The 27,912-nt window shown below is 34.6% G+C and overlaps 1 protein-coding gene across 1 annotated transcript; it reads left to right on the forward strand.

The window, feature by feature from the left end:
* Nucleotides 1–26,631, forward strand: LOC128551613 (monocarboxylate transporter 8-like; the record flags this gene model as incomplete). Its single annotated transcript, XM_053532508.1, is given in 5 exon segments — nt 1–200; nt 4,096–4,239; nt 11,458–11,730; nt 12,048–12,410; nt 26,506–26,631. Coding segments are annotated over 5 exon segments (1,078 nt in total), but the record flags the coding sequence as incomplete, so codon positions are not given.
* Nucleotides 26,632–27,912: the final 1,281 nt, after the last annotated feature.

The following is a 27,912-nucleotide window of genomic DNA, read 5'->3' on the forward strand; positions in this document are numbered from 1 at the left end:
CTACTTTATATGTGGATTATATGTTAACATGATAAGGAAAGGCTTTCTTGTGACTGCATGTCTCTTTATACATATGCTTTCCCCAGGACCGAGTGTTTCATTTGGTATCTTGTACAGAGAAATGCGACTAGAGTTTGGAACAAGCCATACGGAAGCGGCATGGATTGCGTCTATTTTCAATGGATTATTAGGATTTGTTGGTAAAGTTTTATAACTTAGTTTATTACCTAAATGTGAGATGATACACACGATTAACTGCGTATATTATCTGGAGTAAAATTTAAATTTGTTAATTATTTTATTTCTGTGATTTTGTTTACATAATTAAGTGGAACTTAGGTTTTAAAAGTTACAGTTACAATATGCTGTATAATACGTGGAATATTAGAAATGCTCGAAATATTGCTCTAGATTCTGTGTTTCTGGAATGGCGTGGTTGAAGAGCTCGTAGAACAGGAAATCGCCCCCCACCCCCCACCCATTCAATAATGCACAAGGAACAGAAATTACTTGGTCACTGTGGACTGTAATTCGACGTACTGACCTCAAATCAATAATTATGGGTCATTTACCAGTCATAAGTGACCTCTGTATCAAATGTGATCTTAAACCAAAGCATTATCTAGTTATTTTGCAAAACATGTTCTACTGTTCTATGTCAGTGTGACCATGACCTTTGACGTACAGACCTCAAAAACCAATAGGGGCATCTGCTGGTCATGATGAACCTTCCTATTAAGTTTCATGATCCTAGGTCCAGGCGTTCTCAAGTTATTGTCCGGAAACGGTGTGACCTTGACCTTTGTCATACTGACCTCAAAATCAATAGGGTCTGCTGTTCATGACCAACATCTCTATCAACTTTCAGGTTCCTAGGCCCAAGCTTTCTTAAGATATCACCCGGAAACCATTTAACTGTTATGGATCACTGTGACCTTGACCTTTAACCTACTGACCTCAAAATCAATAGGGATCACCTGCTGGTCATAACCAGCCTCTTTATCAACATCCATGATCCTAGGCTTCAGCGTCCTTGAGTTATCATCCGTAAACCGTTTGACTTTTCTGGGTCACTGTGACCTGTAAAAAGTCTCCCCGTACTTGGATTCAATGTTGTTACATTTTCTGGTCCTTTGGGATCATAGAGTTCATCCAACATATGTGTAAATTGGTTCCGCTTAAACCGGTGCTAGGGGGCGTGAGAGGTGTTGCACACTTCATTACCTCACATGAACAGACTCAATCAAACCGAGTCTGCTATTATTCTTAGTTGCATTCTTTCTTTGCTTCCAACGGATCTTTTTTAAAGATTTTATTAACCTTTGGCCTATTGACTCGATAGGAGTCATCTGCTGGTCATGACCAACCACCTTATTAACTTTCATGATCCTAGGTCGAAGTATTCTTGAATTATCATCCAGATACCGTTTAGCTGTTCCTGGTCCCTGTGACCTTGACCTTTGACCTACTGACCTCAAAATCAACAGGGTCATCTACTGGTCACGAACAACCATTCTGTTAACATTCATGATCCTAGGCCCAAGCGTACTTGAGTTATCATCCGGGGACAACGGTCAATAACCTATATAAAGAAAACTAGGGGTTTAAGCAAGTTTAGGGCGTGCCAACCTCAAACTTACTCTTTTTTTCAACAAGCTAGACAAGACAATGTCCCCATTGAGATAGGTTCTAGTATTAGTGACAAAATACAAGACTATAAAAAGTAAAACATATAGGTTGGGTCAATTTAAGGTATAATTACACCAATGTATTGAAAATCTTGTCTGAAGTCAGAACACCAAGATTACGATTAAGCAATCAGCAAGGCAAAATTTCACTCCCTCGTTTTTTGTAGGCTTTGGGAGAAAAGCTTCTTACGCTTCATTAAACGTCGCACCATCAAATAGGAAAGCATAGCGACTAACTGCAAAGGAGCCAGCCACCAAACATGCACTGTATTTCACTATTTTCGCATTGATTCTTCTGATAAATTGACCGTCCCTGTGTGGTGCCATTTTGTTGATTTTTCCTGCTTCTTAGTTCTGTTCGTGTATGTCCGTGTATATGTCTGTGTCTTGTGTGGTGTCCCACGGTGTTGTATTTTTTTTTTTTTTTTTTTTTTTTGCTTGTCTGTTTGCTCTATCTGTGTATGTATGTGTCAGTTGTAGGTGTTTGTCTTCTTACATATTTTATTGTGTATGTGCGTGTTTGCACTGCTGTGGTTTGCGGTGTAGGACTACGTATTTGAAGCGTGACTTTTTCTGTTTAATATTCATCCTTGCCTTTTTCCACTTTCCCCAACAACCCTACCCTTTTATCTACCTCTAACCCACTTTTAGCTCGACTATTCGAAGAATATGGGTAGCTATACTACTCGCCCCGGCGTCGGCGTCGGCGTTGGTTAAAGCTTTATTATACTGTCAAATGAACCCTATCGAAGATATTCAACTGAGACTTGGAATACTTGCATATTGTGACAGTGTGCACCTGTATTTTAAGGGACGTTGCTCTGTCAGCAGTATTTTCAGTTATGCTCCTTTTAACTTAAAGTAAAATACTTTGAACCCTATCAAAGATATTCAACTGAGACTTGGAATACTTGCATATAGTGACAGTGTGCTCATGTATGACAAGAGACATTGCTCTGTCAAAAATATTTTCAGAGTAATGCTAATGTAAATACTGCATACAAGTTTCTGCCATTGGAAGTACTTGTAAATTACAGCAGGTTTAATAATTTTCAACCTTACTGTGACAGTTGTAACTACTATTATAAAATCCATGATCGCGCTGTCACCAGACAGCTCTTGTTTGTTTTTTTTGTTTTTTTGTTGTTGTTGTTTTTTTTTTTTTTTTTTTGGTTTTTTATTGCATATAATAATGCACTTGTTTTTGAATTTTTGAAGCAACCCATCTGCTGCTATAATCTTACGTTCCAGTTTCTTTTTGCGGGCCTCATCTGTGATGCATAGCTCTATTGCTGTATTTGGGGTGCTCCGTGCTTCCGGGAAATTAAGTATACTTTTTATTTTTTATTTAGTACACGTTTTACAAATATTTGATTAAAATAAGCATTATGTTTCATTTTCCGAAGTTTATAAACTACATCCCCAGAGTAGTCGTGGTATGAAAGTGTTTTAGGTTTGTTTTAAATTTCTTAGAAGTTCGGACGATCTGTTGTAAAATTTAGTTTTTTATGATATGGGCAACCCTGTTGTAAGGGGGTGGGGGTGGGGGTGATCGGATAACGTTTCATGATGGGGACTAGTACTTAATAACTATTGGTTCAAAAATAAGAAACTAATGGGGTATAAATTTACTGATTGTTGTGATATATGTATGTTAAGAAACGAGAGTACATTTCGGGATATTCATAAATCGCCCCTCTTATATTTACGTAAGCTACTTATGAAGCTGTTCAAATATTCATTTCTTTTCATCTCGAATATTCAGTCTCGCGGTTTCATTTGATATCTGTAAGGATATTTCAAGCTTCTCAAATTCCAAAAACTACTTGAACTTCTAGGATTTTTTTTTTTCAATCTTGGTTCCGCAACCGAGAAAGACCAAGGGAGAAAATCAAATTTTTATATTCCGATAAGTCATTTTGTAGCTACGTTTACAAAATATACTTACGCAAAATTTGTAGCTGGTTGTGCAAGCAGGATAGATTAAACAAACATTAAAATACTTCCTGTGGGTATCTAACATGTATCCAGTGCACAGTTATAAATAAGAATAATTGAGAATGATCAGTCCTGGAGGTCGGGGACGCAGATTTTTCGGTCTTATCCGGCCTTTATGTATTGACGGTCACGGAGCTATTTGATCCAAAGTTCCCATAATCTCAACTTTTAAATATTACTCACAATCTAGGGTGTACTAAACAATCTAGTATACCCGAGTTTGTGAGTAATTTCTAAAAAGTGATATTATGGAAACTTTGGATCATATTCTTAAAGGATGTAAGCTCCGTCAATATATAAAGGCCGGATAAGACCGAAAAATCTGCGTTCCCGACCTCCTGTGTCATTAAAGTATCGAACAAATCCATTTCGAATGACTACACCTTTATTATAGCTTTCGTATTTACAGGTATCCCTCTCAGTTTAGTTGCTAATAAAATAGGTGAAAGATGGCCAACAGTTTGTGGTTCACTACTTCTAGCTTTAGGTATGCTGACAAGTATGTTTGCAAAGAAGACCAGCATAATGTACGTGACTTACGGCCTACTTGCAGGTAATACTTCAACTTTAAGGCTAATAAAGCCTTTAAATATTGATATGTTTAGACGTAGTATAGATTATATCGCAACATTTAATTAAGAAAGAATTTATAGCAAAATTGAGTGCTTTAACACTATTTATGCACGATGGGTGGTTAAACGTCGGGTGTAATAATTTCACGAGGGAAATTATTTGAACGACGTATTACCACCCGAGTGCATAAATAGTGTTAAAACACGCTTATGCTATAAATTATTTCGATTCTAACATGCCTTTTATATAAAACAGTAGATGAAATATAGCAGCGCTCTTTCTTGGTCGCAACAAAAACATTGACGTCATCGCACGTTAACGTGATGTCATACTAGCGTTAGGCCTAGAGTGTTTTAACAAAGACAAACATATTAGAATTTATGTTCTTCACAGAAATATTGAAATTTATCTGTGAAATAAAATTGATATTTTCACCGTTTCAAACAGTGAAAATATCATTTTTATTTTTCACTGGACACAGGTACGGAACTACATTTGAATGCGAAAGAATATGAATTATAAATTATAAATAATAGAAAATTTCTTGGAGAATATTAGATCTACTTCAGTAAAGATATATAGATATATAAAATACTAACAGGATTATAAATATTTACATTCTATCATAATAAAATGTAAAAGAAATCGGGAAACGTATTAGGACTATTTACAGACCGCCTCGGTAGTCTAGTGGTAGAGCGTCCGCTTCGAGTGCGGGAGGTCGTGGGTTCGATCCCCGGCCGCGTCATACCAAAGACGTAAAAAAATGATACTAGCAGCTTCCTTGCTTGGCGCTCAGCATTAAGGGGATAGTGCTAGTGTTACGCTGCGTGTGTAACGTGAAGTTTCTGTGGGGAATTTTAGCTCAAATTCAGTTTTTCGGGTATTTATTATTTTTCGCTTCAGTCCACTTAATTTAGGGAATTAGCAAAATCCAGATTCTGTTTCTTCTTTTATTCAGTTTTCAACAACAATATATGGATGTCCACATAATAACAATAATTTCTATAAACACAATTAAATTAATCAAAACTTTGTAATTATCTAGTCGGATATCTCGACTTGAAACACAGAAGTATATGTCCTCCTTATTTCGTAGGTAAAAATCTTCTGTCCACTGTTATCATTGACTTTTTATGATGTTCATGACAACAATAAAATCAACCAATAATATTGCAGGAAACCTACATGTCCCCTAGCAACAAATCTCGCATACCGCAATACCTAGTGAGATTTCACGTGATTTCACGTGGCCAGGGACCTTTGTCTGCGTGTCAAAAGATTATTATCTTACTAAACAGATATAAAGATTATGTAATAAAATGCAATAAGTCTATTAACAGATATTTAAAAGCAATTACTTTGACACTGCAAGATTTTATCAATCTAGTAAGCTATAAAACATCTCTATAATGACAGCATGTAAATTCTTTTTGTTCTTTTAAAATTATTACCAAAGTTCGAGATTTTACATATACAACTATTTTTAAACATTTTAAAACAAATAATTTGACCGTTGTTTAACACTAATGTCACTGCATGACATCACCCCCGCGTCTATTTTTTTTTCACTCCCGTGAAATGAAATATAAATAATATACATATGTTTATCATAATATTTTTAGAAATTAACAATTTACTGAATCTTAACACCGCTGTCAAAAACCACGATTTTTTATACATTTGAAATAGAATTTCCAGTCTTTCTGATTTTAAGTTAGTCCACAAACTATAAATATTTGTTATCTTCTGAAATAACCACGTCCTCTTTTCTTATAATTCCAGTTTTTACCAGTATTTCTGCCATTGTTTAGATCACAGTTTCGTTCGTTTACACTGTCAACGTTCCTTGCTAATTCAGACACAGTTTCTGTCAATTTTTTCAACTGTTCTTCGTGATTCCGTCTTACGGATATGTAATGGTAGAAGTACTGCATAAGTTGCTCACTGGCCGATCCTATGAAGCGATTCCCTGTATTTTCATGTAACCAGAGAAGGAGTGTCTCTAAATTTTCATCTTGTTTTTTATATGATTGTCTGACCGCCTCGATGTCTTCTTTCTGAGACTCGTTTTGTTGAGACGCCAGTTCCAATTTTAATTCTGCTACACTGGACTCCATCTCAGCTGTAGCATTCCTCAGCTTTTCATTTTCCGCACCTCCTTTTCTCGGTTGATCTCGTCAAGGGAATTTCTTACTTTGTCCAGTTCCTCCTGCGTTTGTTTAGCAAGTATGCTTGCATTCAGAGCATTACATTGTTGTTTTCTCGACCCATTACGTTTAAGCAGGGGTGTATTCGTAATACAACTTACGAAGAACATGTCGTCTTCCTCATGGAGTGGAAATATCAATTCCATTAGTTTTCGGTTTACAAATTCAGTCATTCGTAGCTTGTCCCGTACTTGCTGTTTTGCAGCCCTATTTTTGTGATGGTATTTCGTACTCTTTTTGCCGAGCAGGTTCTAGCGAAGTGTCCTTGTTTCAGACATTTATTACACATAGCGGACAGCGCGCGGCACTTCTCATATTTGTGTGTAAGTCCACATCGCGTACAAGTTACACAGTTTTTGGCATTGGTGTTCCAGTATGTCCATTTGTTTTGTTCTCGGAAGTCCGGTTTACGTCCACAAATATTCATCTTTTCAAATAAAATTATATCCACCTATTTTGTGAATTCACAAGTTCCAATCTTTTACGTGTAGATGCACTCGCTTTTGTGATGGTACCAAGAAAGTCAAGTGAACATAGAAGGTCCTTGTACCCGGATTCTCCACCAAGTGTTACGCTGCGTGTGTAACGTGAAGTTTCTGTGGGGAATTTTAGCTCAAATTCAGTTTTTCGGGTATTTATTATTTTTCGCTTCAGTCCACTTAATTTAGGGAATTAGCAAAATCCAGATTCTATTTCTTCTTTTATTCAGTTTTCAACAACAATATATGGATGTCCATATAATAACAATAATTTCTATAAACACAATTAAATTAATCAAAACTTTGTAATTATCTAGTCGGATATCTCGACTTGAAACACAGAAGTATATGTCCTTCTTATTTCATAGGTAAAAATCTTCTGTCCACTGTTGTCATTGACTTTTTATGATGTTCATGACAACAATAAAATCAACCAATAATATTGCAGGAAACCTACATGTCCCCTAGCAACAAATCTCGCATACCGCAATACCTAGTGAGATTTCACGTGATTTCACGTGGCCAGGGACCTTTGTCTGCGTGTCAAAAGATTATTATCTTACTAAACAGATATAAAGATTATGTAATAAAATGCAATAAGTCTATTAACAGATATTTAAAAGCAATTACTTTGACACTGCAAGATTTTATCAATCTAGTAAGATATAAAACATCTCTATAATGACAGCATGTAAATTCTTTTTGTTCTTTTAAAATTATTACCAAAGTTCGAGATTTTACATATACAACTATTTTTAAACATTTTAAAACAAATAATTTGACCGTTGTTTAACACTAATGTCACTGCATGACATCAGGACTGGTCAGCCCGGTGTCAGTATAATGTGACTGGGTGGGGTATCATGCCACGTGTCTACGGCGTGATATTCCAGTGAGGCAGCACTATAAAGTTGGGCATTGTGCTCACTGCTACAAGTAGACACCGTCGTTTATATGACTGAAAAATTGTTGAAAAAGACATTAAACCCGAACACACACACACACACAGGACTATTTACAGACTTTATGCAAAGATATCATGACGTCACGACATTATATAATTAAAAGTACATGAAATAAATAGACAATTTGTTAATTACAGTTTAAGATCGAAATATATTTCACTCGCGCCACTTGTAAATATTGCATTACAGATCTTGTGTTCACTTTGTGAAATATATTTCTATCTTTGAAATATCTTCTATACAGGTGGAGTTTATCGTTCTATGAAAGTTCAAACAGTTGAATAACTACAGTCTGACAACTTATATATATATTATCTACAAACATTTCAAAACTATTAACATCATGTCTAACTGCTGTGAAAGCTCACGTGGAAAGATACTGCGATAAAGTATACGAAAACTCTGGTAAACACTTATTTTGGTCGATTAAAAATTCTGGCGAAATCCTGGATAAGTTGAAAATTAATAATTACAAGGTATCTACAGTCAGTACATACGATTTTTCTACTTTGTATACCACTTTACCACATAACTTAATAAATGACAAATTAACTGCCCTAATTCAAAAGACTTTTGCCAGAGAGAATGCTACATTTATCACTTGCAATTTTGATAAAGCTTTTTTTACTAGCAATATTATTAAACATTATTCTATGTGGACCTGTGACGAAGTTTGTAAAGCCCTTTCCTTTTCATTGAACAACATTTACATCAGGTTTGGGAATGCAGTTTTTAGACAAGTTTTTGGTATTCCCATGGGAACAAATTGTGCACCCCTTGTCGCAGATTTGTTTTTATATTGTTATGAAAGAGACTTTATGTTGAGCCTTTCTCCAGATACGCAAGCAGATATTATAACTGCATTTAATAATACATCACGCTATCTGGATGATATTCTTAATATGGATAATCCGTTTTTTGGTCATTTGGTGGGTACTATTTATCCTAGGGAGCTTCAGTTAATTAAAACTAACAATTCGGATACTGATGCTTCATTTTTAGATTTACATCTCTCTATTTATGACAAATTTATACATACCAAAATTTATGACAAGAGGGATGATTTTAATTTTAGTATAATTGTAAATTTTCCCCATTTGGATGGGGATGTACCTCAGGCTACATCTTATGGGGTATATATTTCTCAATTAATTCGGTTTGCCAGAGCGTGTAGTCATGTCAAGCATTTCAATGAACGTAATCAATATATTACAAGTAAACTTCTTCAGCAAGGCTACCGTTATTACAAATTGCGTAAATATTTTACTAAATTTTATTATCGTAATTCTGATTTAGTTTTAAAATTCAATAGTAATTTAAAGACACTTCTGCGAGAAGGTATTTCTAAACCCGTTTTTTATGGGGATGTGGTTTACAAACTTCGTAAGATCTTGGGTCATGGTAATTTTCCAAATGTATTTGGAAAGATTATCAAACGTTTTATTAAAAGAGGTTACGACCCAACTGTTTTGATACATACCGCATGTTTAGTGTTCAACCCGTTTACAGTTGGACACTACGCTTCCCTCTTTGATTGCGTCTGACGGAAGGGGGGGGGGGGGGGGGGGGGGGGGGGGGGGGGACTCTATGATGAGCAGTTTTTAAATCCTACCAGGACTGAACTGTTTTGATATTTGTCTTCTGGCCTGTTTCGTCGGGCCCTTAAGGGTGTTTCTCTTGTTGCTCTGTCTTCTGAAAAGGCGTTGAGTACATACGTTTTTGGTTCTTAAGGTTTGCTTTTTATATATTTATACACTAGCATTTTTGTGTTTTACATGCCATGCCTTTTTGTTTCCATTACGTGTGTTAGAGATTCACCTGGAGGGGATTACTTTTATTTACACTGTCCCATGTCTTTGGAACATGGTGGGGGTAAGAGTGAGGTTGGGTGCGCACCATAAACCGGTTTAAGCTCCCCAGTGGTGTTTTTGCCATTGACCGTTCCAAGGCGGTGCCCCACTGTGTTCTTTTGTTTGTTCGTTTTGTCCTTGTATGTTGACTTTGTATGCGCGCGCGTGTGTATGCTTATTATTCGTCTTGTCCTTATGTGTTGGCTTTGAGTGTGTGTGTGTGTGTTGTTCGTTTTGTCCTGATGTGTAAGCTTTGAGTGTGTGTGTGTGTGTGTGTGTGTGTGTGTGTGGTGCACGCGTTTGCGTGCTGGGGGTTCGTTTTGAGGAGGCTGCGCTTTTGGTGCGTGGCATTCTCTGTTTGATATTTTTCTTTGTTTTTATATACATATAATTCCAGTAACAATTAGAACAAAGTCCTTTGTTACTCATTTGCTCATATTTGTAATGCCTAGTAATAGAACTTTGATACTTTTTTCAGTAACGGTTTAAATAAGAGTTGGTAGTGGTGGCATTTGTCTTCTTTACAGAGTGAAGGTGACATGTCCCCAGGTCACAGTTATTAATTATAAATTGAACGGTAAAATTAATGTTAATTCAGCGAATCCAATAACGTATTCATTTACAACCAAAAACTCCTGTAGTTTACAAAATAATTACTTTTGAGGCAAAAAGATAGACATAACCTATTTTTTAAAGATAATAAGAGTCTAGAAATTGATGTCTAAATCACAACCAAAATTTGATTTTTCAAATGTGCAATTTATGAAAGTTTTCATGATATATGTATTATCTTTCTCTGGGCTTCCTTGCCAGCTGATTGTAAAAACAAATGATTAAAAAATATTGGTACTGAATTAAAAAAAGATCAATCTATTTCAATTTAATTCATGACCAGCACTCAAAAACTGTGAATGAGACCGGGCTGTACGGTGATTCACAACAAACGCAATGCCTGAGGTGAATACCTTACATAGGATCTACCAGATGTCAAGTTCAATATACTTCTCCAAAATCAAAATAAAAGACTGATTTTAAAAAATTAGACCGAACAAGTAATGAGCCATACTTTTATTCACGGAGGGGAAACGTACACCGGGTGTAGTCCAAACCGGTTGATTTTTTAGGTTAGATTTCAGTCAGTTTAATTTTATACTGATATTTTCATACAGAAACGAAAGGTAACAAAGAGCTTAGTCGGTTATTCTGAAGATGTCTTGCAATATAGTTGCCCAGTTATAGTTGAAAGCTTCATGATTGCTCACAAATAATCAACAAGGTGATATTCTTTTCAAACAACGAAAAATAAATAGGCAATAAGTAGCAGAAGTAGAATATTATGGATGTAAATTCTAGCGTTGTTCGTGCTCCGTTCGTCTGCATGCGTCGCTCCGGCGTCGTATCTGTTATGACTAGACATACAGAGTTTGTTACATAATAATGATTTTCGGCTGTGGTTTCAGTTGTATAAGGACGAAATTGTGTCGGGATTCAATGTTTGTCTGGCAGTTTTATACTCCCGGGGAAAATAATTTAACGTTTCATGTATTAGCTGCGATGACAATTGCTTTTATACATTTGAAATATTGCTAAAAATAAAAATTAATGATATTTTCCTAATACAAGTTTGGATATCATTACAATTAGTTTTCACGTTATTTTAATGTCATTGCATAACTGTTGTCACAATTTTGAAGGCTCAGGAGCCGGAATTATAGATTTCTGTGCAAATACACATCTTGTTGCAAACTTCAACGATAAATGGCGCCCTGTTGCTGCGACAGTTACTAATGCTGGAGTACCACTGAGCGCATTAATATTACCACCAATCCTTACAACAGTGATTGAACAATTCGATTTGAAGAAGGCGTTACTGTTTCTTGCCTGTTTGTCGTTGCTAGGGGTACCAGCGGGTCTCTGTTTCTATCCACAGAAACTAACCGATATCTCTCAGTCGGAATCAATTACTGGTTTGTAATGTAATCAATTCATGTTTATGTAATGTGGTAAAAAAAGATTTTGTAGGTTGCCTAATATAATAATAATTTATAGTAATATTGTCAGTAATAAACTCTAACAAAGGCACAAAATCACAGAATAATGAGAATATATCGCATATTACAGTTCAACCATCTTAATAATATGTAAACAATAATGACCACCTATAAAGATTGCACCGCGTTTATGTTGACATTCAAATGTTTTTGATAAAGAAAATATCCATATTGTATGACATTGTTAGGCGATTTCTTCATTTTTCAGCTTTATACTTTCTATTTTCTTACAGAACAACGTCAACACACTAGTAGGAAATTATCAAGATTTCTGAAAAATGCCAACTACATGCTATATTTGACATCAGCATGCATAATAGGTTTCGTTTTCTATGTCCCTGCGACATTTCTACCGGACCTCATGCATGAGTGCGATAGAAGTTCGAGAGAAGTTTATATCTGTCTGATGACAATGGGGTCGGGTGACCTTACTGCTAGATTGCTGTTGGGATTTCTGGTTCAGTGGAAGCCGACTTACGTAGCATTTATTCACAGTGCTGGTATCATTGTCCTTTGTGCGTCTTCTGTCTTGATCACTTTTTCAAAATCCTTTGAAGCTTTTATCATCATGTCAGGAATGATTGGTATAGGCTCAGGTATATTTTCATAAATACTCTTTATTTGTCAGTATCTAACATATCGTTCTTTAAGAAATATCTAAATATATCTAAAGAGTGACACCTTTGCAAAATGCAAATTAATAACAGAAATATTTACCATATTGTCAGACTTCCTCATTTGTTTTAAACTGTAACCACTTTCTTTGACAATTGAGATACTTCATTCCAATGAATATAGTTTTGAAGAAAAGTGTAAAGTTTGAGGACAGGTGTATAATGAGTAATTGTATACAATAAATATTTGAACGAAACATATTAAAACAAGCCACATTAAGTTTCAATTCAGTCTCGTTTGTTTAACTCTTAGCTTGCATTGTCCGCCTGTTTTGAAGTTTCACTACTAGTCTATCCCTCTGAGTGTACGTCATCCCTGTAAATGTACATTACAATTTCTTGTATTCACAATCATTATGTAAATGTCTGTAAATGTCACATTTCATACATACCAGTTAAAAAAATGTTTTTGAAATAAGTTGTAATTTCAACCATTAGACTAGTCTATTACATGTTGTTGGTAGCAATACAGTTCGTCGAGATAAACGTTCTAAAATGTTTGCCATTAGACCAAAGCTTCAAACCTCTACTGCCAAGAAAGGAGGAGACATAATGATCTGCTTCTTGGCCTAGAGTTACTGGATACTAGATAGTTTGCACTCTTACAATACTAAGTAATACGTCGTCTTAGTCATAATCCAGTCAGTTTATGTGATCTGATGTGTTAAGAACAGTTATGCCAAACAGATAATATGTATATTAAAATGTATATAAATGCCGAAAATGGTATGTTTTATTATAAAAATTAAGACTGAAATATTATTTTTAACTACTCACAAAGGTACATTCTAAATTTAAAAAACACTTTGACATAAACCTAGACAATCTACATAACAGCATATAAAACCAAAATTCGTATTTTTTTCTTTATCCATAACCATTACAAACCGATGTTTACATCATGTAGCCAAAAGAGAAACATACCGAAATACCTGTTAACTAGTTCTAGCACAAGAATTAAACACATTTTATATATCAAACGCTAGTTCACTAAAAAGAGATAGGGGGTGTTACGAAATCCCCTTCTCATTTGCATGGGTATCATGATCCTTTTTGTGAAACTAGTTGGGGTATCATAATCCCCTTCAGGAAAATGTTAGGGCTATCATCATCTTCTCCATGATATTTACAGGGCTTTCAAAATCCCCTAATTTAAGTCCCTTCTACTGAAGAAAATATAGTTCAAGTTGACGTCGAAACAACGTTGGATTTTGGTCGCGACGTCGGCGACCTAAATATAACGTCTGTTCGACGTCTAATAGACGTTAGATTTAGATGTCTATACGACGTTGGATTTTTCTCGGACTGGAAGAGAGTGCAAGGTTGTTTTTTAATAATAACTAGTTGGTGTAGAATTATTTTCAAACTTTCAAAGTGTTAAAAAAATTACCTGTTCTCACAAAGTCATGAAAATGCGCGTAAAACTGACAAATAATATTTCATTTGGATATTAAAATCATAACTTTTTTTACAAAAGATTATATCACAGACTGTTTACTTTTCAGAATATTATAATAATAATACTAATAATGATAAATTTTGTACAGGAAATCAATATACATTGAACATGTATAAATTATCAGACTAGTAAAATTTTTAATGGACTTAAATGATATATTCATAATATTCTTTTCACTGTAGTTTATTTCAATGTTTAACATTGTAGTATTGTTTAAATTAAATGGTGTATTATTATACATGTATACATATTTTACATGAATATCTTTGTATCTCCTAGATTGAGGTCCCCAGGTCCTCAGATCTTCAGTTTAGGCTGAACATGAGTGAACTTTATATTTAATTTTATTTTTTGTAACAGTTCTTGTGTTTCTTTATTTGGGGTCCCCAGGTCCCCATCAAAGTAAGATGTTTCTGTCTGTTTTCTCAGCTGCACTACACACCAATCCCCATTACTGATACTATGTCATTATGACTTTTCTTTGTTATTACATGTTTTTGTATTTAAATTTATGTATTATTTAAGAATGTATTATATATATTTAGTCATATACTTGAATATCTGCAACATTTACTACAAAGGTTATTATAAGGAAAAATAGTTAGATAAGGAAAATCAAAATTTATATCAACAAAAAAAAATATAATGAAAATTTATAACTCATAATATTTGTAATATATTACATTATTATTATTATTATACAAGATTTGTTGAGCGCCCTTTTTCATATGGAATATACGTTCAAAGGCGCTTTACAATTAAACATGTGACATATCGCAGATATATAGGAAAATAACAAAACATGACATAATTATGCAGTCGCAAAACTGAAACTGAACAATTTAAATAAACGCCTTTTTAGCTCGACTATTCGAAGAATAGGGAGCTATCCAACTCGCCCCGGCGTCAACGTAAGCGTTAGCGTTAGCGTTAGCGTCACACAAATGTTAAAGTTTGCGTTCCACCCCAAATATTTTCAAAGTCCATTGGGCTATTGCTTTCATATTTTGCATACTTGTTTACCATTATGACCTCAGTCTGTAAAAAGGAGCAGGCAACTCTATCAAGCATTTTGACTGTATTATGACCCCTTTTCGACTTAGAGTATAATTATTGTAATGTTAAAATTTTACTCATGGCTTATATTATACTATCAAGCACTGAAAATAGTCGAGCGCGCTGTACACTGACAGCTCTTGTTTATATATGATATATTCAATGGCGTTGTACATAATAATAAAAATATAATAGTTATTACAATAACGTCATCAATGAACAATGATAATATTTACAGCCTTATTGTAACAAACAGCCATGACCGCACCCCTCCCCTTGAGGTCGTTTTACCCATATTGCCAATACCAGCGCTTTAAGCACCTGGTACGCCCAGACGGGCTGCATATAGAGATCCAACCCCCCGGTTTATGGTGCCATCATATACTGTATTAGATAGAAATACCACACACTTCAAGTGAAACTCAAGTCTTGCAAAAAACACACACACATTGAACGTCATAACCCTTAAAATGTGGCATGATGAAATTAAAGATGAATTGTCAATTAGTTAATTACATGATGAATTGTACAGTGAAGAGATCTTCGTCAGCGACGAATGACTTACCGTAGTTCTGTATCACAAAAATAATAATGGCATATTTATTATGGGTAGAACAGTCATAGTAACATAATTATATTTGTTTTTCTTCAGTGCAAAGAAAAAAACATGCATTATTCCCGGTTTTTATATCTTTTGATCAAATTGTTCTAGAAATAGAATAGTAATAACTGTTCTGGATTTTACTGAAACATAGTAAAAGCAACACAAAAATAGATAGAAAAAATACTGTTTTAACACACATATATAGCACATTCTGACTTGACCGAAAATATTTTCTTAAAGATATTTTTTGTTGTATATGTAGATGTATGAGATACAGAAGATTGTGGTTAGATTGACAGATATGAGTATAAAATTAAATGTTTGTTAAGATTTTAAAATGACCTTAAACATACAAGACACTTTTTGAATTCATATGCTATACCTTATAATGTACAACACAGGGACAAAATATTTTCAAAATAATCCCTTTTGGAACATTTCAATCAATATTATGTATGTTGATATTTCATTATAATGTAAAGTATATAATACTGGTATTTACTTCTATCTTATGATATACTTTTTACTGTTTGATTAACGCAATAGAGAACGTTTTTACATATTTGAAAGACTAGACAACAGTTATGATATTTAAAGTTAAAGTTCCATTAGACTTTAAATTTTATGTTGAAAACAGATGACACGGTACAGCTGTACAAACAGATGTTACATGATCAGAAAGCGCTACTTCCAATACTGCACATGAACTTTTACAGCTAGTGCCATAATTTATTATCCCCCGCCGATGAAATCGGGAGGGAGGTAATGAAATGGCTTTGTCAGTCCGTCAGTCCGTCCGTCCGTCCGCAGCTATTTCTCAGTAACTAGCAGGTTGAATTTCATGAAACTTTAAATAAACATTAACCAACATACTGTGATGATGCCCGTCAAATTTTGTTTTTGATTGGTCGATTTTCCCTCAGAGTTATTGCCCTTGATTTAATGAAAAATGTCCGTCCGCAGCCATTTCACAGTAACTATCAGGTAGAATTTCATAAAACTTGAAATAAACATGCACCAACATACTGCGATGATGCATGTTAAGTTTGTTGTGTTTTTTTATTGGTCAACTTCCCTTAGAGTTATTGCCCTTGATTTAATGAAAAATCCATGTCTGTAGCCATTTCTCGGTAATAAGCTGGTAGAATTTCACCAAACTTGAAATAAATATGAACCAACATAATTCAATGATGCCTGTCATTTTATTTTTTTCAATTGGTCAATTTTCCTTAGAGTTATTGCCCTTTAATTGTTTAAAAATCTACAGATTTGTACGTAACAAACTAACCAATTGGTAGAATTTCATTAAACTTCTTTCATTCTTTTCCATGAACATTTATTATAAACATGTGAGGTTTTGTACCCACACCTGGTCACCACCTTGCCTGGATCTTACCCACTCCCCCCCCCCCCCCCACCCCCACAAAAAAAAAAATCATTCGTTTTTATTATTATTTCTTTTCAAACCTTCCATGAATATTTATCAGCATGCAGAGTTGTGTTGTTCCCCCACCTCACTCTCCACTCAGTCTTGCCCACCCCCCTGATCATGCGTCTCATCCCCCACCCATTTTTTTTTTCATCATTTTTAATTTTCCATCAATATTTATAATCAACATGTGCAATTTTAAATTTTGGTTTCACATTTCATTAACATCGAAATAAAGACATGCGAGGTATGGAATCAAAATGACCGTAGCGAGAGACTAAATTTTACCGAGGCAAACGAGTATGTGCGTTTGTTCGTGGTTGTCAGGTATATTTTAATGGTAAAGGCAAAGCCCCAACAGGCATTAATTTGGAAGGTTGTGTCCCACCAGAGCGTTTGTGTAGGGCCAAAAGACATGACTGCACAATATAAATTACGTTAGAGTTATACTGTATTTCAATCCTTCTCCAGCCCGCCAGTGAGTGCACGTCTCGAGAAGGCACAGGGCATTGACGGAACTAGGTCATAACTATATTGATCTTTTTTTCTGTTAGTGTCCTGACTGAAGCTGGCGGGGGTGACCCTAAATGGGACCGTTTGTGAAAGACGGTATCTTCTTGGTGACGGCCTGCAGATATTAGACGGCATGCAGAGAAGCCCCTGAGCTTCCTAATCACTACGCTCAACGTGGGGTGCAGGAGGGGAAGGGCAAAACACCACGACGAGGGACCAGCGACGACGCCAACTACTTGCGGTTCCAACTGCCCTTGTTAGGACGACCTTGCGATACCTCCATTATCATATTGTCAGCAACCATGTCTCGGGGATCTGTCATTTATGGTCTCATTGGCCGGCGACAGTGACCCACTTTTGGCTTCAAAATTATTTGGACTTTTGGCTTATACTCTACGGAAATTGCGTAGAGGTAAATTTACTTCACCACTTTGGCTTCAAAAAATTATCTTTAACGGCATGCCTGGTGACATGCCGGGGGTCTATACTCTACATAGCTAAAAATGCTATATGTGCCCGAAAGGCCGGATGGACCCTAATTAAACTTAAATAGACAGACGGACTGTAGTTCAATCTATTCGATCAATAATGAGCTTGTTTTATAGTAAATATCCACGGAAAGACAAAGGAAAATATATGTAGTTCTTTGTAAACCCACAGCTGATGTAGTTTAACTAATGCGCATTATCGATGATGAATTTGGATTAATTAACATTTTTTCCGCAATGTTGTTCTCGACAAATTCAGGTTGTGAAAATAAAAACATAAATGGTATTTTCCATGAATTAATAAAGTTTTTGTTCTATTTCCTAACATGATCTCACTTAACTTACCTGTCTCAGTTAGCTTACATGATACTTGAAATATATTATTAAGTAAATGTCGCAGTTGAAAATAACAAAGTTCAGCCTTTGATTTTTTTTACCAAGTCCTACTGATCAATTCATTCCGAATTTAAAGAAAAAAATAAAATGAATAAATAAAAATCATAAATATAATGATAATCTTTTTAAAAATGTTTTTTTTTTTCATTTCGATTGATTCTTCGAATTTGAGGTTTTTATATGACACTATCGAATTGGTTCGGACGCGATCAGATTTAATAGAGAGGGTGCGTGTAGCGGGGAGGGGTGTTGTAAAATTTACATTCTTTATCTGTTCTATCTTTTGCGGAATTTAAGTTTATCATGATTATCTTATTAAATTACGGATAATGACTTCTGCTCACGATACATTTTCGATATGAAAATGATCTAGCATGTAAACATAAGAAATAAAATGATTAGAGATTTATATTAGGTGTTTTCCTTCAGTGTGTAGTTATAAGTATAGTCCTGGATTTGATTCAGATCTTACGAATTTAGATTTTTTGTAAGTACACTTTTATAGTTTTAAATGAAAATGTCCATTAAAGTTCCAAAATATATTCTTACAGAACTTTAAATACTAGGTACCTCGTAAAATGTTTATTTTTGAATCACAAAACGGCTCCGCCACGTGATATATTAATCCGAGTGTGTTCTTATATTATGGCATTGATGACCGAATGCATTAAAGTACATCACATCAAAGCCATCTTATATGCTTTAGTAAATTTTATGATCCGGTATTCTAAGGGGACACCCCTGAAAGGATCTTTATTACCACGATGTCCAATGTTTTATCATGTCATTTGCATAATAGTTACGTAACGATTAGCGGTAGATCACTTAAAACAGCAACCTCAGTGACATGGAGCCGCGACCCCTAAATATGTCGGTATCATTCAGGTCGGAGAAAATATATACACCAACTAATTGCAGCTGTAGGAAAAATAGATATAATGAAAATATATGACATTTTTAAATGTAAGGAACAAGTTTTATATTAGTATGATGTGTGGAAATGGACTGGAAATGCTTGTTGTTTTCTGACAAAAATAGGAATATAGAGGATATTTGTTTGTTTGCAGTGAGATATCGAAATATATCATCACCGATAAGGGAGACAATTGAATATTTTCACGAAGGCGGAGCCTGAGTGAAAATATCAGAATTGTCTCCCTTATCGGTGATGATATATTTCGATATCTCACTGCAAACAAACAAATTTTCTTTTTATTTTATGCTAGCTTGTGAAGATCAACGAATTTTCTGTTTATTACGTGCATAAATGTTCATATAAATCCAATATTTTATGACGAAATTCGGATTTATTTAAGCTACCGTGTTACATATGATACATCCACTAAATTACCATGGAACTTAGGCACATTAATATCGAATATTGGTGATTAGGTTCATTAAATCAACACGACGCCATTTTGTTTTTAAAAACAGAAGGCGACAAACAAAAACTGCATTTAAATATTTTGTGTAAAAATACACAGTCCGCGGCTAACAGAGACATTGACAAATGCCGGTAGTTAAGTAGAAGCATAATTAAATCTTTTCGGGTCAATCCGTCAGTTCGTTGAATAACCGGAAGCTTGCTTTGTTTACCAAAACACACGCTGAAGGTCAGATTAAAAAAAACAACACGAAAAATCTAAACAACTGTGGAATATGCGCATGTCCATGGAAAATCAAGCTGCAGAATTAAATATCATCATGGATTCAATAGAAATAGCTAGGAAATATTGATCTAGGAGCTGCATAGCATAACAAAATGCATGGAAGTTGGAACACAACTGGCTGGGCTTGGAGTGGGAAAGTAAATGCTGGCATATTACGTAAGGTTGAGTTGATGTCTTGTGATAATTAACTAAGACAACAACCAACTGAATGTGCTGTCGCCAGTAAAATCTACCACACGATAGTGAACCAATGGAAAAAAGTAGAGGAAACACACATATATCTGTAGCTACATGAAATTATGGCAAGGCCTAGCAACCAAGCTGACAAAGGTAACATTATTTCTTTTGCAAATTTTATTATATAGCTAGCCTGTTCTATATAGGATTGTCTAGCAGTTCATGACTCGTGTATGGCTTGAGTATTAGTATAATCCAGAAATTTTAAAGGCAGCAAAGGGAGGTAATTAAAGAATATATATTTCAAGGGAGATAATTTATCTGGAAAAAAAAGAAGTTCGGCACTGTGAGTGATATCGATTTATATCTCACTGCTATTTTCCAGTATTTCACCAATAAGCATAAAATAAAAAGCAGGCTTTTCAGGTAAGATATGATTAAACACTTACATGTCTTTAATCAAAGCATACTGTATAATAAATAACTTGACTGAAATCAACCTTATAGTGGCAAAACAATTCGTATTAAAATGATGATTTTGTGTACGTTATTTTATCGTTGAGAGGTGTTTTTTTTTTTTGCTACACGTAAAGAGCGCATGCGCATTAAAATCAAAACATTCGTGGAATTTGCATAGTAATCAAAGCTTGGGTATAAAGGTCTATTAATCATTAAGCGGCTAATCAAGAAATTTTGCAAACTGACTATTCTATTGTGCCGAATAAAAAAAATAGTAAGACATTGTTTTGATATACTTATGGGCAACACTTCGGCTGACACTACAATACCAGAGCTTATTTGAAACTGAATAAGGAAGATCAAAGTTTAAACTAGTATCTACAATGTTTGACATAATTTGTTTTAGACAGGCATTATGGATATATTTAAAGTTGTAACACTTAAAGTGTACTACACGAATATAATTTTTCTAGTATGATAAATATATAAATTTTTATTCGTATAAAATAGGGGAGGGGAGGGGTGTTGTAAAATTTACATTCTTTATCTGTTCTATCTTTTGCGGAATTTAAGTTTATCATGATTATCTTATTAAATTACGGATAATGACTTCTGCTCACGATACATTTTCGATATGAAAATGATCTAGCATGTAAACATAAGAAATAAAATGATTAGAGATTTATATTAGGTGTTTTCCTTCAGTGTGTAGTTATAAGTATAGTCCTGGATTTGATTCAGATCTTACGAATTTAGATTTTTTGTAAGTACACTTTTATAGTTTTAAATGAAAATGTCCATTAAAGTTCCAAAATATATTCTTACAGAACTTTAAATACTAGGTACCTCGTAAAATGTTTATTTTTGAATCACAAAACGGCTCCGCCACGTGATATATTAATCCGAGTGTGTTCTTATATTATGGCATTGATGACCGAATGCATTAAAGTACATCACATCAAAGCCATCTTATATGCTTTAGTAAATTTTATGATCCGGTATTCTAAGGGGACACCCCTGAAAGGATCTTTATTACCACGATGTCCAATGTTTTATCATGTCATTTGCATAATAGTTACGTAACGATTAGCGGTAGATCACTTAAAACAGCAACCTCAGTGACATGGAGCCGCGACCCCTAAATATGTCGGTATCATTCAGGTCGGAGAAAATATATACACCAACTAATTGCAGCTGTAGGAAAAATAGATATAATGAAAATATATGACATTTTTAAATGTAAGGAACAAGTTTTATATTAGTATGATGTGTGGAAATGGACTGGAAATGCTTGTTGTTTTCTGACAAAAATAGGAATACAGAGGATATTTGTTTGTTTGCAGTGAGATATCGAAATATATCATCACCGATAAGGGAGACAATTGAATATTTTCACGAAGGCGGAGCCTGAGTGAAATATCAGAATTGTCTCCCTTATCGGTGATGATATATTTCGATATCTCACTGCAAACAAACAAATTTTCTTTTTATTTTATGCTAGCTTGTGAAGATCAACGAATTTTCTGTTTATTACGTGCATAAATGTTCATATAAATCCAATATTTTATGACGAAATTCGGATTTATTTAAGCTACCGTGTTACATATGATACATCCACTAAATTACCATGGAACTTAGGCACATTAATATCGAATATTGGTGATTAGGTTCATTAAATCAACACGACGCCATTTTGTTTTTAAAAACAGAAGGCGACAAACAAAAACTGCATTTAAATATTTTGTGTAAAAATACACAGTCCGCGGCTAACAGAGACATTGACAAATGCCGGTAGTTAAGTAGAAGCATAATTAAATCTTTTCGGGTCAATCCGTCAGTTCGTTGAATAACCGGAAGCTTGCTTTGTTTACCAAAACACACGCTGAAGGTCAGATTAAAAAAAACAACACGAAAAATCTAAACAACTGTGGAATATGCGCATGTCCATGGAAAATCAAGCTGCAGAATTAAATATCATCATGGATTCAATAGAAATAGCTAGGAAATATTGATCTAGGAGCTGCATAGCATAACAAAATGCATGGAAGTTGGAACACAACTGGCTGGGCTTGGAGTGGGAAAGTAAATGCTGGCATATTACGTAAGGTTGAGTTGATGTCTTGTGATAATTAACTAAGACAACAACCAACTGAATGTGCTGTCGCCAGTAAAATCTACCACACGATAGTGAACCAATGGAAAAAAGTAGAGGAAACACACATATATCTGTAGCTACATGAAATTATGGCAAGGCCTAGCAACCAAGCTGACAAAGGTAACATTATTTCTTTTGCAAATTTTATTATATAGCTAGCCTGTTCTATATAGGATTGTCTAGCAGTTCATGACTCGTGTATGGCTTGAGTATTAGTATAATCCAGAAATTTTAAAGGCAGCAAAGGGAGGTAATTAAAGAATATATATTTCAAGGGAGATAATTTATCTGGAAAAAAAAGAAGTTCGGCACTGTGAGTGATATCGATTTATATCTCACTGCTATTTTCCAGTATTTCACCAATAAGCATAAAATAAAAAGCAGGCTTTTCAGGTAAGATATGATTAAACACTTACATGTCTTTAATCAAAGCATACTGTATAATAAATAACTTGACTGAAATCAACCTTATAGTGGCAAAACAATTCGTATTAAAATGATGATTTTGTGTACGTTATTTTATCGTTGAGAGGTGTTTTTTTTTGCTACACGTAAAGAGCGCATGCGCATTAAAATCAAAACATTCGTGGAATTTGCATAGTAATCAAAGCTTGGGTATAAAGGTCTATTAATCATTAAGCGGCTAATCAAGAAATTTTGCAAACTGACTATTCTATTGTGCCGAATAAAAAAAATAGTAAGACATTGTTTTGATATACTTATGGGCAACACTTCGGCTGACACTACAATACCAGAGCTTATTTGAAACTGAATAAGGAAGATCAAAGTTTAAACTAGTATCTACAATGTTTGACATAATTTGTTTTAGACAGGCATTATGGATATATTTAAAGTTGTAACACTTAAAGTGTACTACACGAATATAATTTTTCTAGTATGATAAATATATAAATTTTTATTCGTATAAAATACTCACGAGTACAATTTTGAAGCAATGGTAAAGGTAAACGTGTAACAAGAAGTTGTCATTAGGTTCAACACATCTGACCGAAAGAGATTTGCTATTGATCATTTAAATTCTAAATTTGACTGGGAACTTATTCTGTCACGCTCTTTGGAATAAAAGTAGCTAATTACGTCTCCATTGGTATAAGACACTGTTTTGTCCTGCTATTTTTGAATTACCTTACATTTACAGAATTATGGTTTCTTTCTGTTTATATTATTCGAACGCAGTTATTAGGAGCTCATTTTGTTTTACAAATGCGATGTCACTGCAACTTATGCTCATATTACAAAGTAATGAGATCCAAGCAACTAAAAGGGAAAAAAACTTACCTTGTGGGTATGCATTTCGCTATTTACATTTGAAAGCAATTTCACCATTTTTTTTTTCATAGTATTTTAGATACTTTTTTTTTGCATTTAGGGGTGTTTAGTTTAGATTATAACGCAAATGTATCTGCTAACATATACTGTTTTTTTGACACAGACAGTAGACATTTTTTGACCGGTAACTTGATTCAGTATTATATCATAAGTTATAAATCTTTTGAAGATTACTAAAATTTCTTTACTGGCGTGTCTGAATCATGAAACGATCGTGAAAGGATATCAAATGATGTTAACCTGACATCCATTTATTGTAATAGTTGTAAAACTTTTGTTGGTATTAACCAGTATGGTATTTATCTACATTTAAGCAAGATGAACATTTACAGTGAAATAAAGGTCTACAGTAGAAATTATTAAATGAATTACAGTTGTGAAATATTTACTAAGCTGTAGGACTAGGAGTACCAAAATCTGCATTAAGTAAATGTATTTTTTTTTTTACCGTATCCCAGAGTTTCAGATATGCATATACAACAGAAGTGTTTTATCACTCACTGCACTTGCTAATAAATTTCTTTAAAGAGTGGAACGTCTTAACTGAACGACTGAAACGTCGAGGTCTGATCATTCTTTAAACATGTCCTCATAAGTAGGAGACCGAAAAAGATGCAAATCTACAAAAATACAGTTTACTAATATATGCGCAAACATTGGCACTAGCCAAAAATCGAGATTGAGCTTTAATGTAATTTTAGGTCGTAAGATATATCAGATTTTAACTAACGATTGGCAACTTTTACAACATCCTGGTTTTAACACTGTAATTACATGTACATGTGAGAGGTAGACATAGTGTAGTATCGTACAATCTTAAACAATACATTGTATGTAATGTAGCAATGGTAAGTGACCGAAAGATGTTTAAATTTTAAATCGGAAAATTGTTTCGCTACTCTTCCATTAAATCATTTCATTTACAGTGTGAGGCTGTTGTCTGTTTCTATTATTCGAACTGAGTTATCAGGTGCTTTTTATTTCTATTTCATTTCACATTTTATTTTATTTTATATCAGTAAACTGACACTTGTTTTGTAGAGTACTATACATGCTATCATTACAAAAACTACAAAACAAGTGCCATTATACTGATATAAACATTGCATTCCGGAATTGGACTGCCTAAAGGAGCCCACTTCCAGATAGTCAAACGTCATTAAAAACTCACCATTTTCAAAGAATTAACTGTTACACATGTTTCTTTTGATGCATTTGCATGCGAGTGTTGAAATTTCACATAATTAGGTGGAAGACAGTTTTCAGCAATTGTTTATTTTTATTTGTTTAAAAATGGTATTCATTTTCAAAGGGGGACAACTCTTTCAGAATATTTCAAGTACAGGACAGTACGGCAGAACATAAAATATTGGTAACGATGTTGTTTGTTTATTAAAAAATCCTGTGTTTAGGTGATAACTCCTAAACCGTAACATTTTCTACCACTTGCCCATTTATAGTTATGCTAAAATTGTGGACTGATTTACGTTTCTCAAACTCACACTTTAGTTTTATCTTGTGACCGCATTTTGATAAATAAGTCATAAACATTACATGTACTTGCGCTTGTAAACTTACAGATTCAGTTCAATACGATATCGTCAGCAAAAAGTAACAAATATTTGAACAATAATTCTAGGGCAGTGTTGACATTTTGTTAAGGTCTATACATCGTTCGATATCATTTGAAAATATGATAAAAAAACAAAGGAGATAATGGTTCTCCCTGTTTAACGCTAAGAGTTACGTCAAATAAATCTGACAAATTCATATTTGCATTTACTTTAACACAAGACAGTAAAGAAGAATTAATATATTTTATCATTGTAATCATTTTCAATCAGTTTAATTTATCTCTTGTAACTGTATCGAATATAAAAAGGGCTAAGTTTGACGTTAATAAAGATAAGCAGTACAACACAAATAACTACTAAATATAATAAGTACTACTTATTATCCTGTTTTCAATAAAATCAGCTGTTTAAGGCAGGGGTTCCGTAGCCCTGTTCTAGCTTGACTATGTTAGCCCTTACATTTTCCTAAAGGGAGTAATGATAAACCTGCTATTTCCAAGAGGGGATTATGGTACCCCCTGCTACAGTGTGAAGAGGATTTTGTAAAATCCTCTCTATTTTTTAGTGGAAGACAGTTTGATTGTCTTAATTCAGTTTTCAAAGTTTGTACCATTTTACATTAATAAAATTCTGCGTTCAAATGTTCCCTATTTTTGCAAAGAAATGCATTACTGTTAATTCTTTCAGGATGCTTCGCTGGACTGTTTTTCTTTTTATCTACTCATGTACTTCCTGCAGAAGATGTGAGATTCGGTTATGGCATAGTGTTGACTTTTGTGGGAATGGCGTTGGTTGTTGGAATGCCTCTTGCAGGTGTGTTGCTTAAATAGTGAAAATGTAATTTGGTCTTTTAATCTCACATTAAATATTTAAAGCTGACATATATTGGCATATGCTCACTCACAGGTAATTTTAAAGACAACAGAAAACTTTTTTTCGTTGATACTTTTAAAGACGAAACGTTGGCATACTACTTTATTGTTCTAATGGCTCACTGGATATATAATGTTTAAAAAGTAAAGGAAAATACTGATTAACATGAGTATTTGATAACTGTTTTGAATTTAATATTTGTTCCCAATGACATTTTAAGAAATTTCTATTCCATTTTACTTTTGCCTTTAAATTCACGTATAGATGACGATAGAAAAAATGAATTCTGTTGAAAACGTAGTATCACTAAAATCTGATATAATAGTGATAATTTTGACCTTTGTTATTGCCCTGTAAAAGACCCGGTGTCTTCTTACCGTCCCCGAGACCAGTAGTTCAATACCATAGGTCGAAAGCAGAACGTCCCGGGGCCATTAGACCAATACAACAGATCGAGGACAGACTTACCGTCTCTGGGACCGATAGACCAGCACAACAATTTGAGGGCAGCCTTACTCTCTGAAAGGCCGGTAGACCAGTACAACAGATTAGGGACAGACTTACTGTTACCGAGGCCGATAGACCTATACAAAGGACCGTGGATAGACTTACCGTTCCCGAGGCCGATAGACACGTACAACGGCTTGAGGATAAACTTACCGTCTCCGAGGCCGATAGTCCAGTACAACAGACTAAAGACAGACTTACCCTCCCTTAGGCCGTTCCAGTACAACAGAATGAGGGCAGACTTACCGTCTCCGAGACCGACAGACCAGTACAACAGATTGAGGACAGACTTACTGTCTCCGAGACCGATAGACCAGTACAACAGATTGAGGACAGACTTACTGTCTCCGAGACCGATAGACCAGTACAACAGATTGAGGACAGACTTACTGTCTCCGAGACCGATAGACCAGTACAACAGATTGAGGACAGACTTACTGTCTCCGAGACCGATAGACAAGTACAACAGACTTAGGATAGACTTACCGTCCCTGGGGCCGATAGACCATTGCAGCAGATTATTGACATAATTACGGTCCCCAAGGCAGATAGACCAATACAACAAACTAAGACCATTCTTAACCTCTCCAAGGACAAAAATCAGGTACAACAGATTAAGGACAGACTTACCGTCTTCGAGGTCAATAAACCAGTACAACAGACTGAGGAGAGGATTTCCGTTCCCCGAGGCCGGTAGACCAATACAACAGATTA

The sequence above is a fragment of the Mercenaria mercenaria genome, unplaced genomic scaffold (genome assembly GCF_021730395.1).
Source record: "Mercenaria mercenaria strain notata unplaced genomic scaffold, MADL_Memer_1 contig_131, whole genome shotgun sequence".
NCBI lineage: Eukaryota > Metazoa > Mollusca > Bivalvia > Venerida > Veneridae > Mercenaria > Mercenaria mercenaria.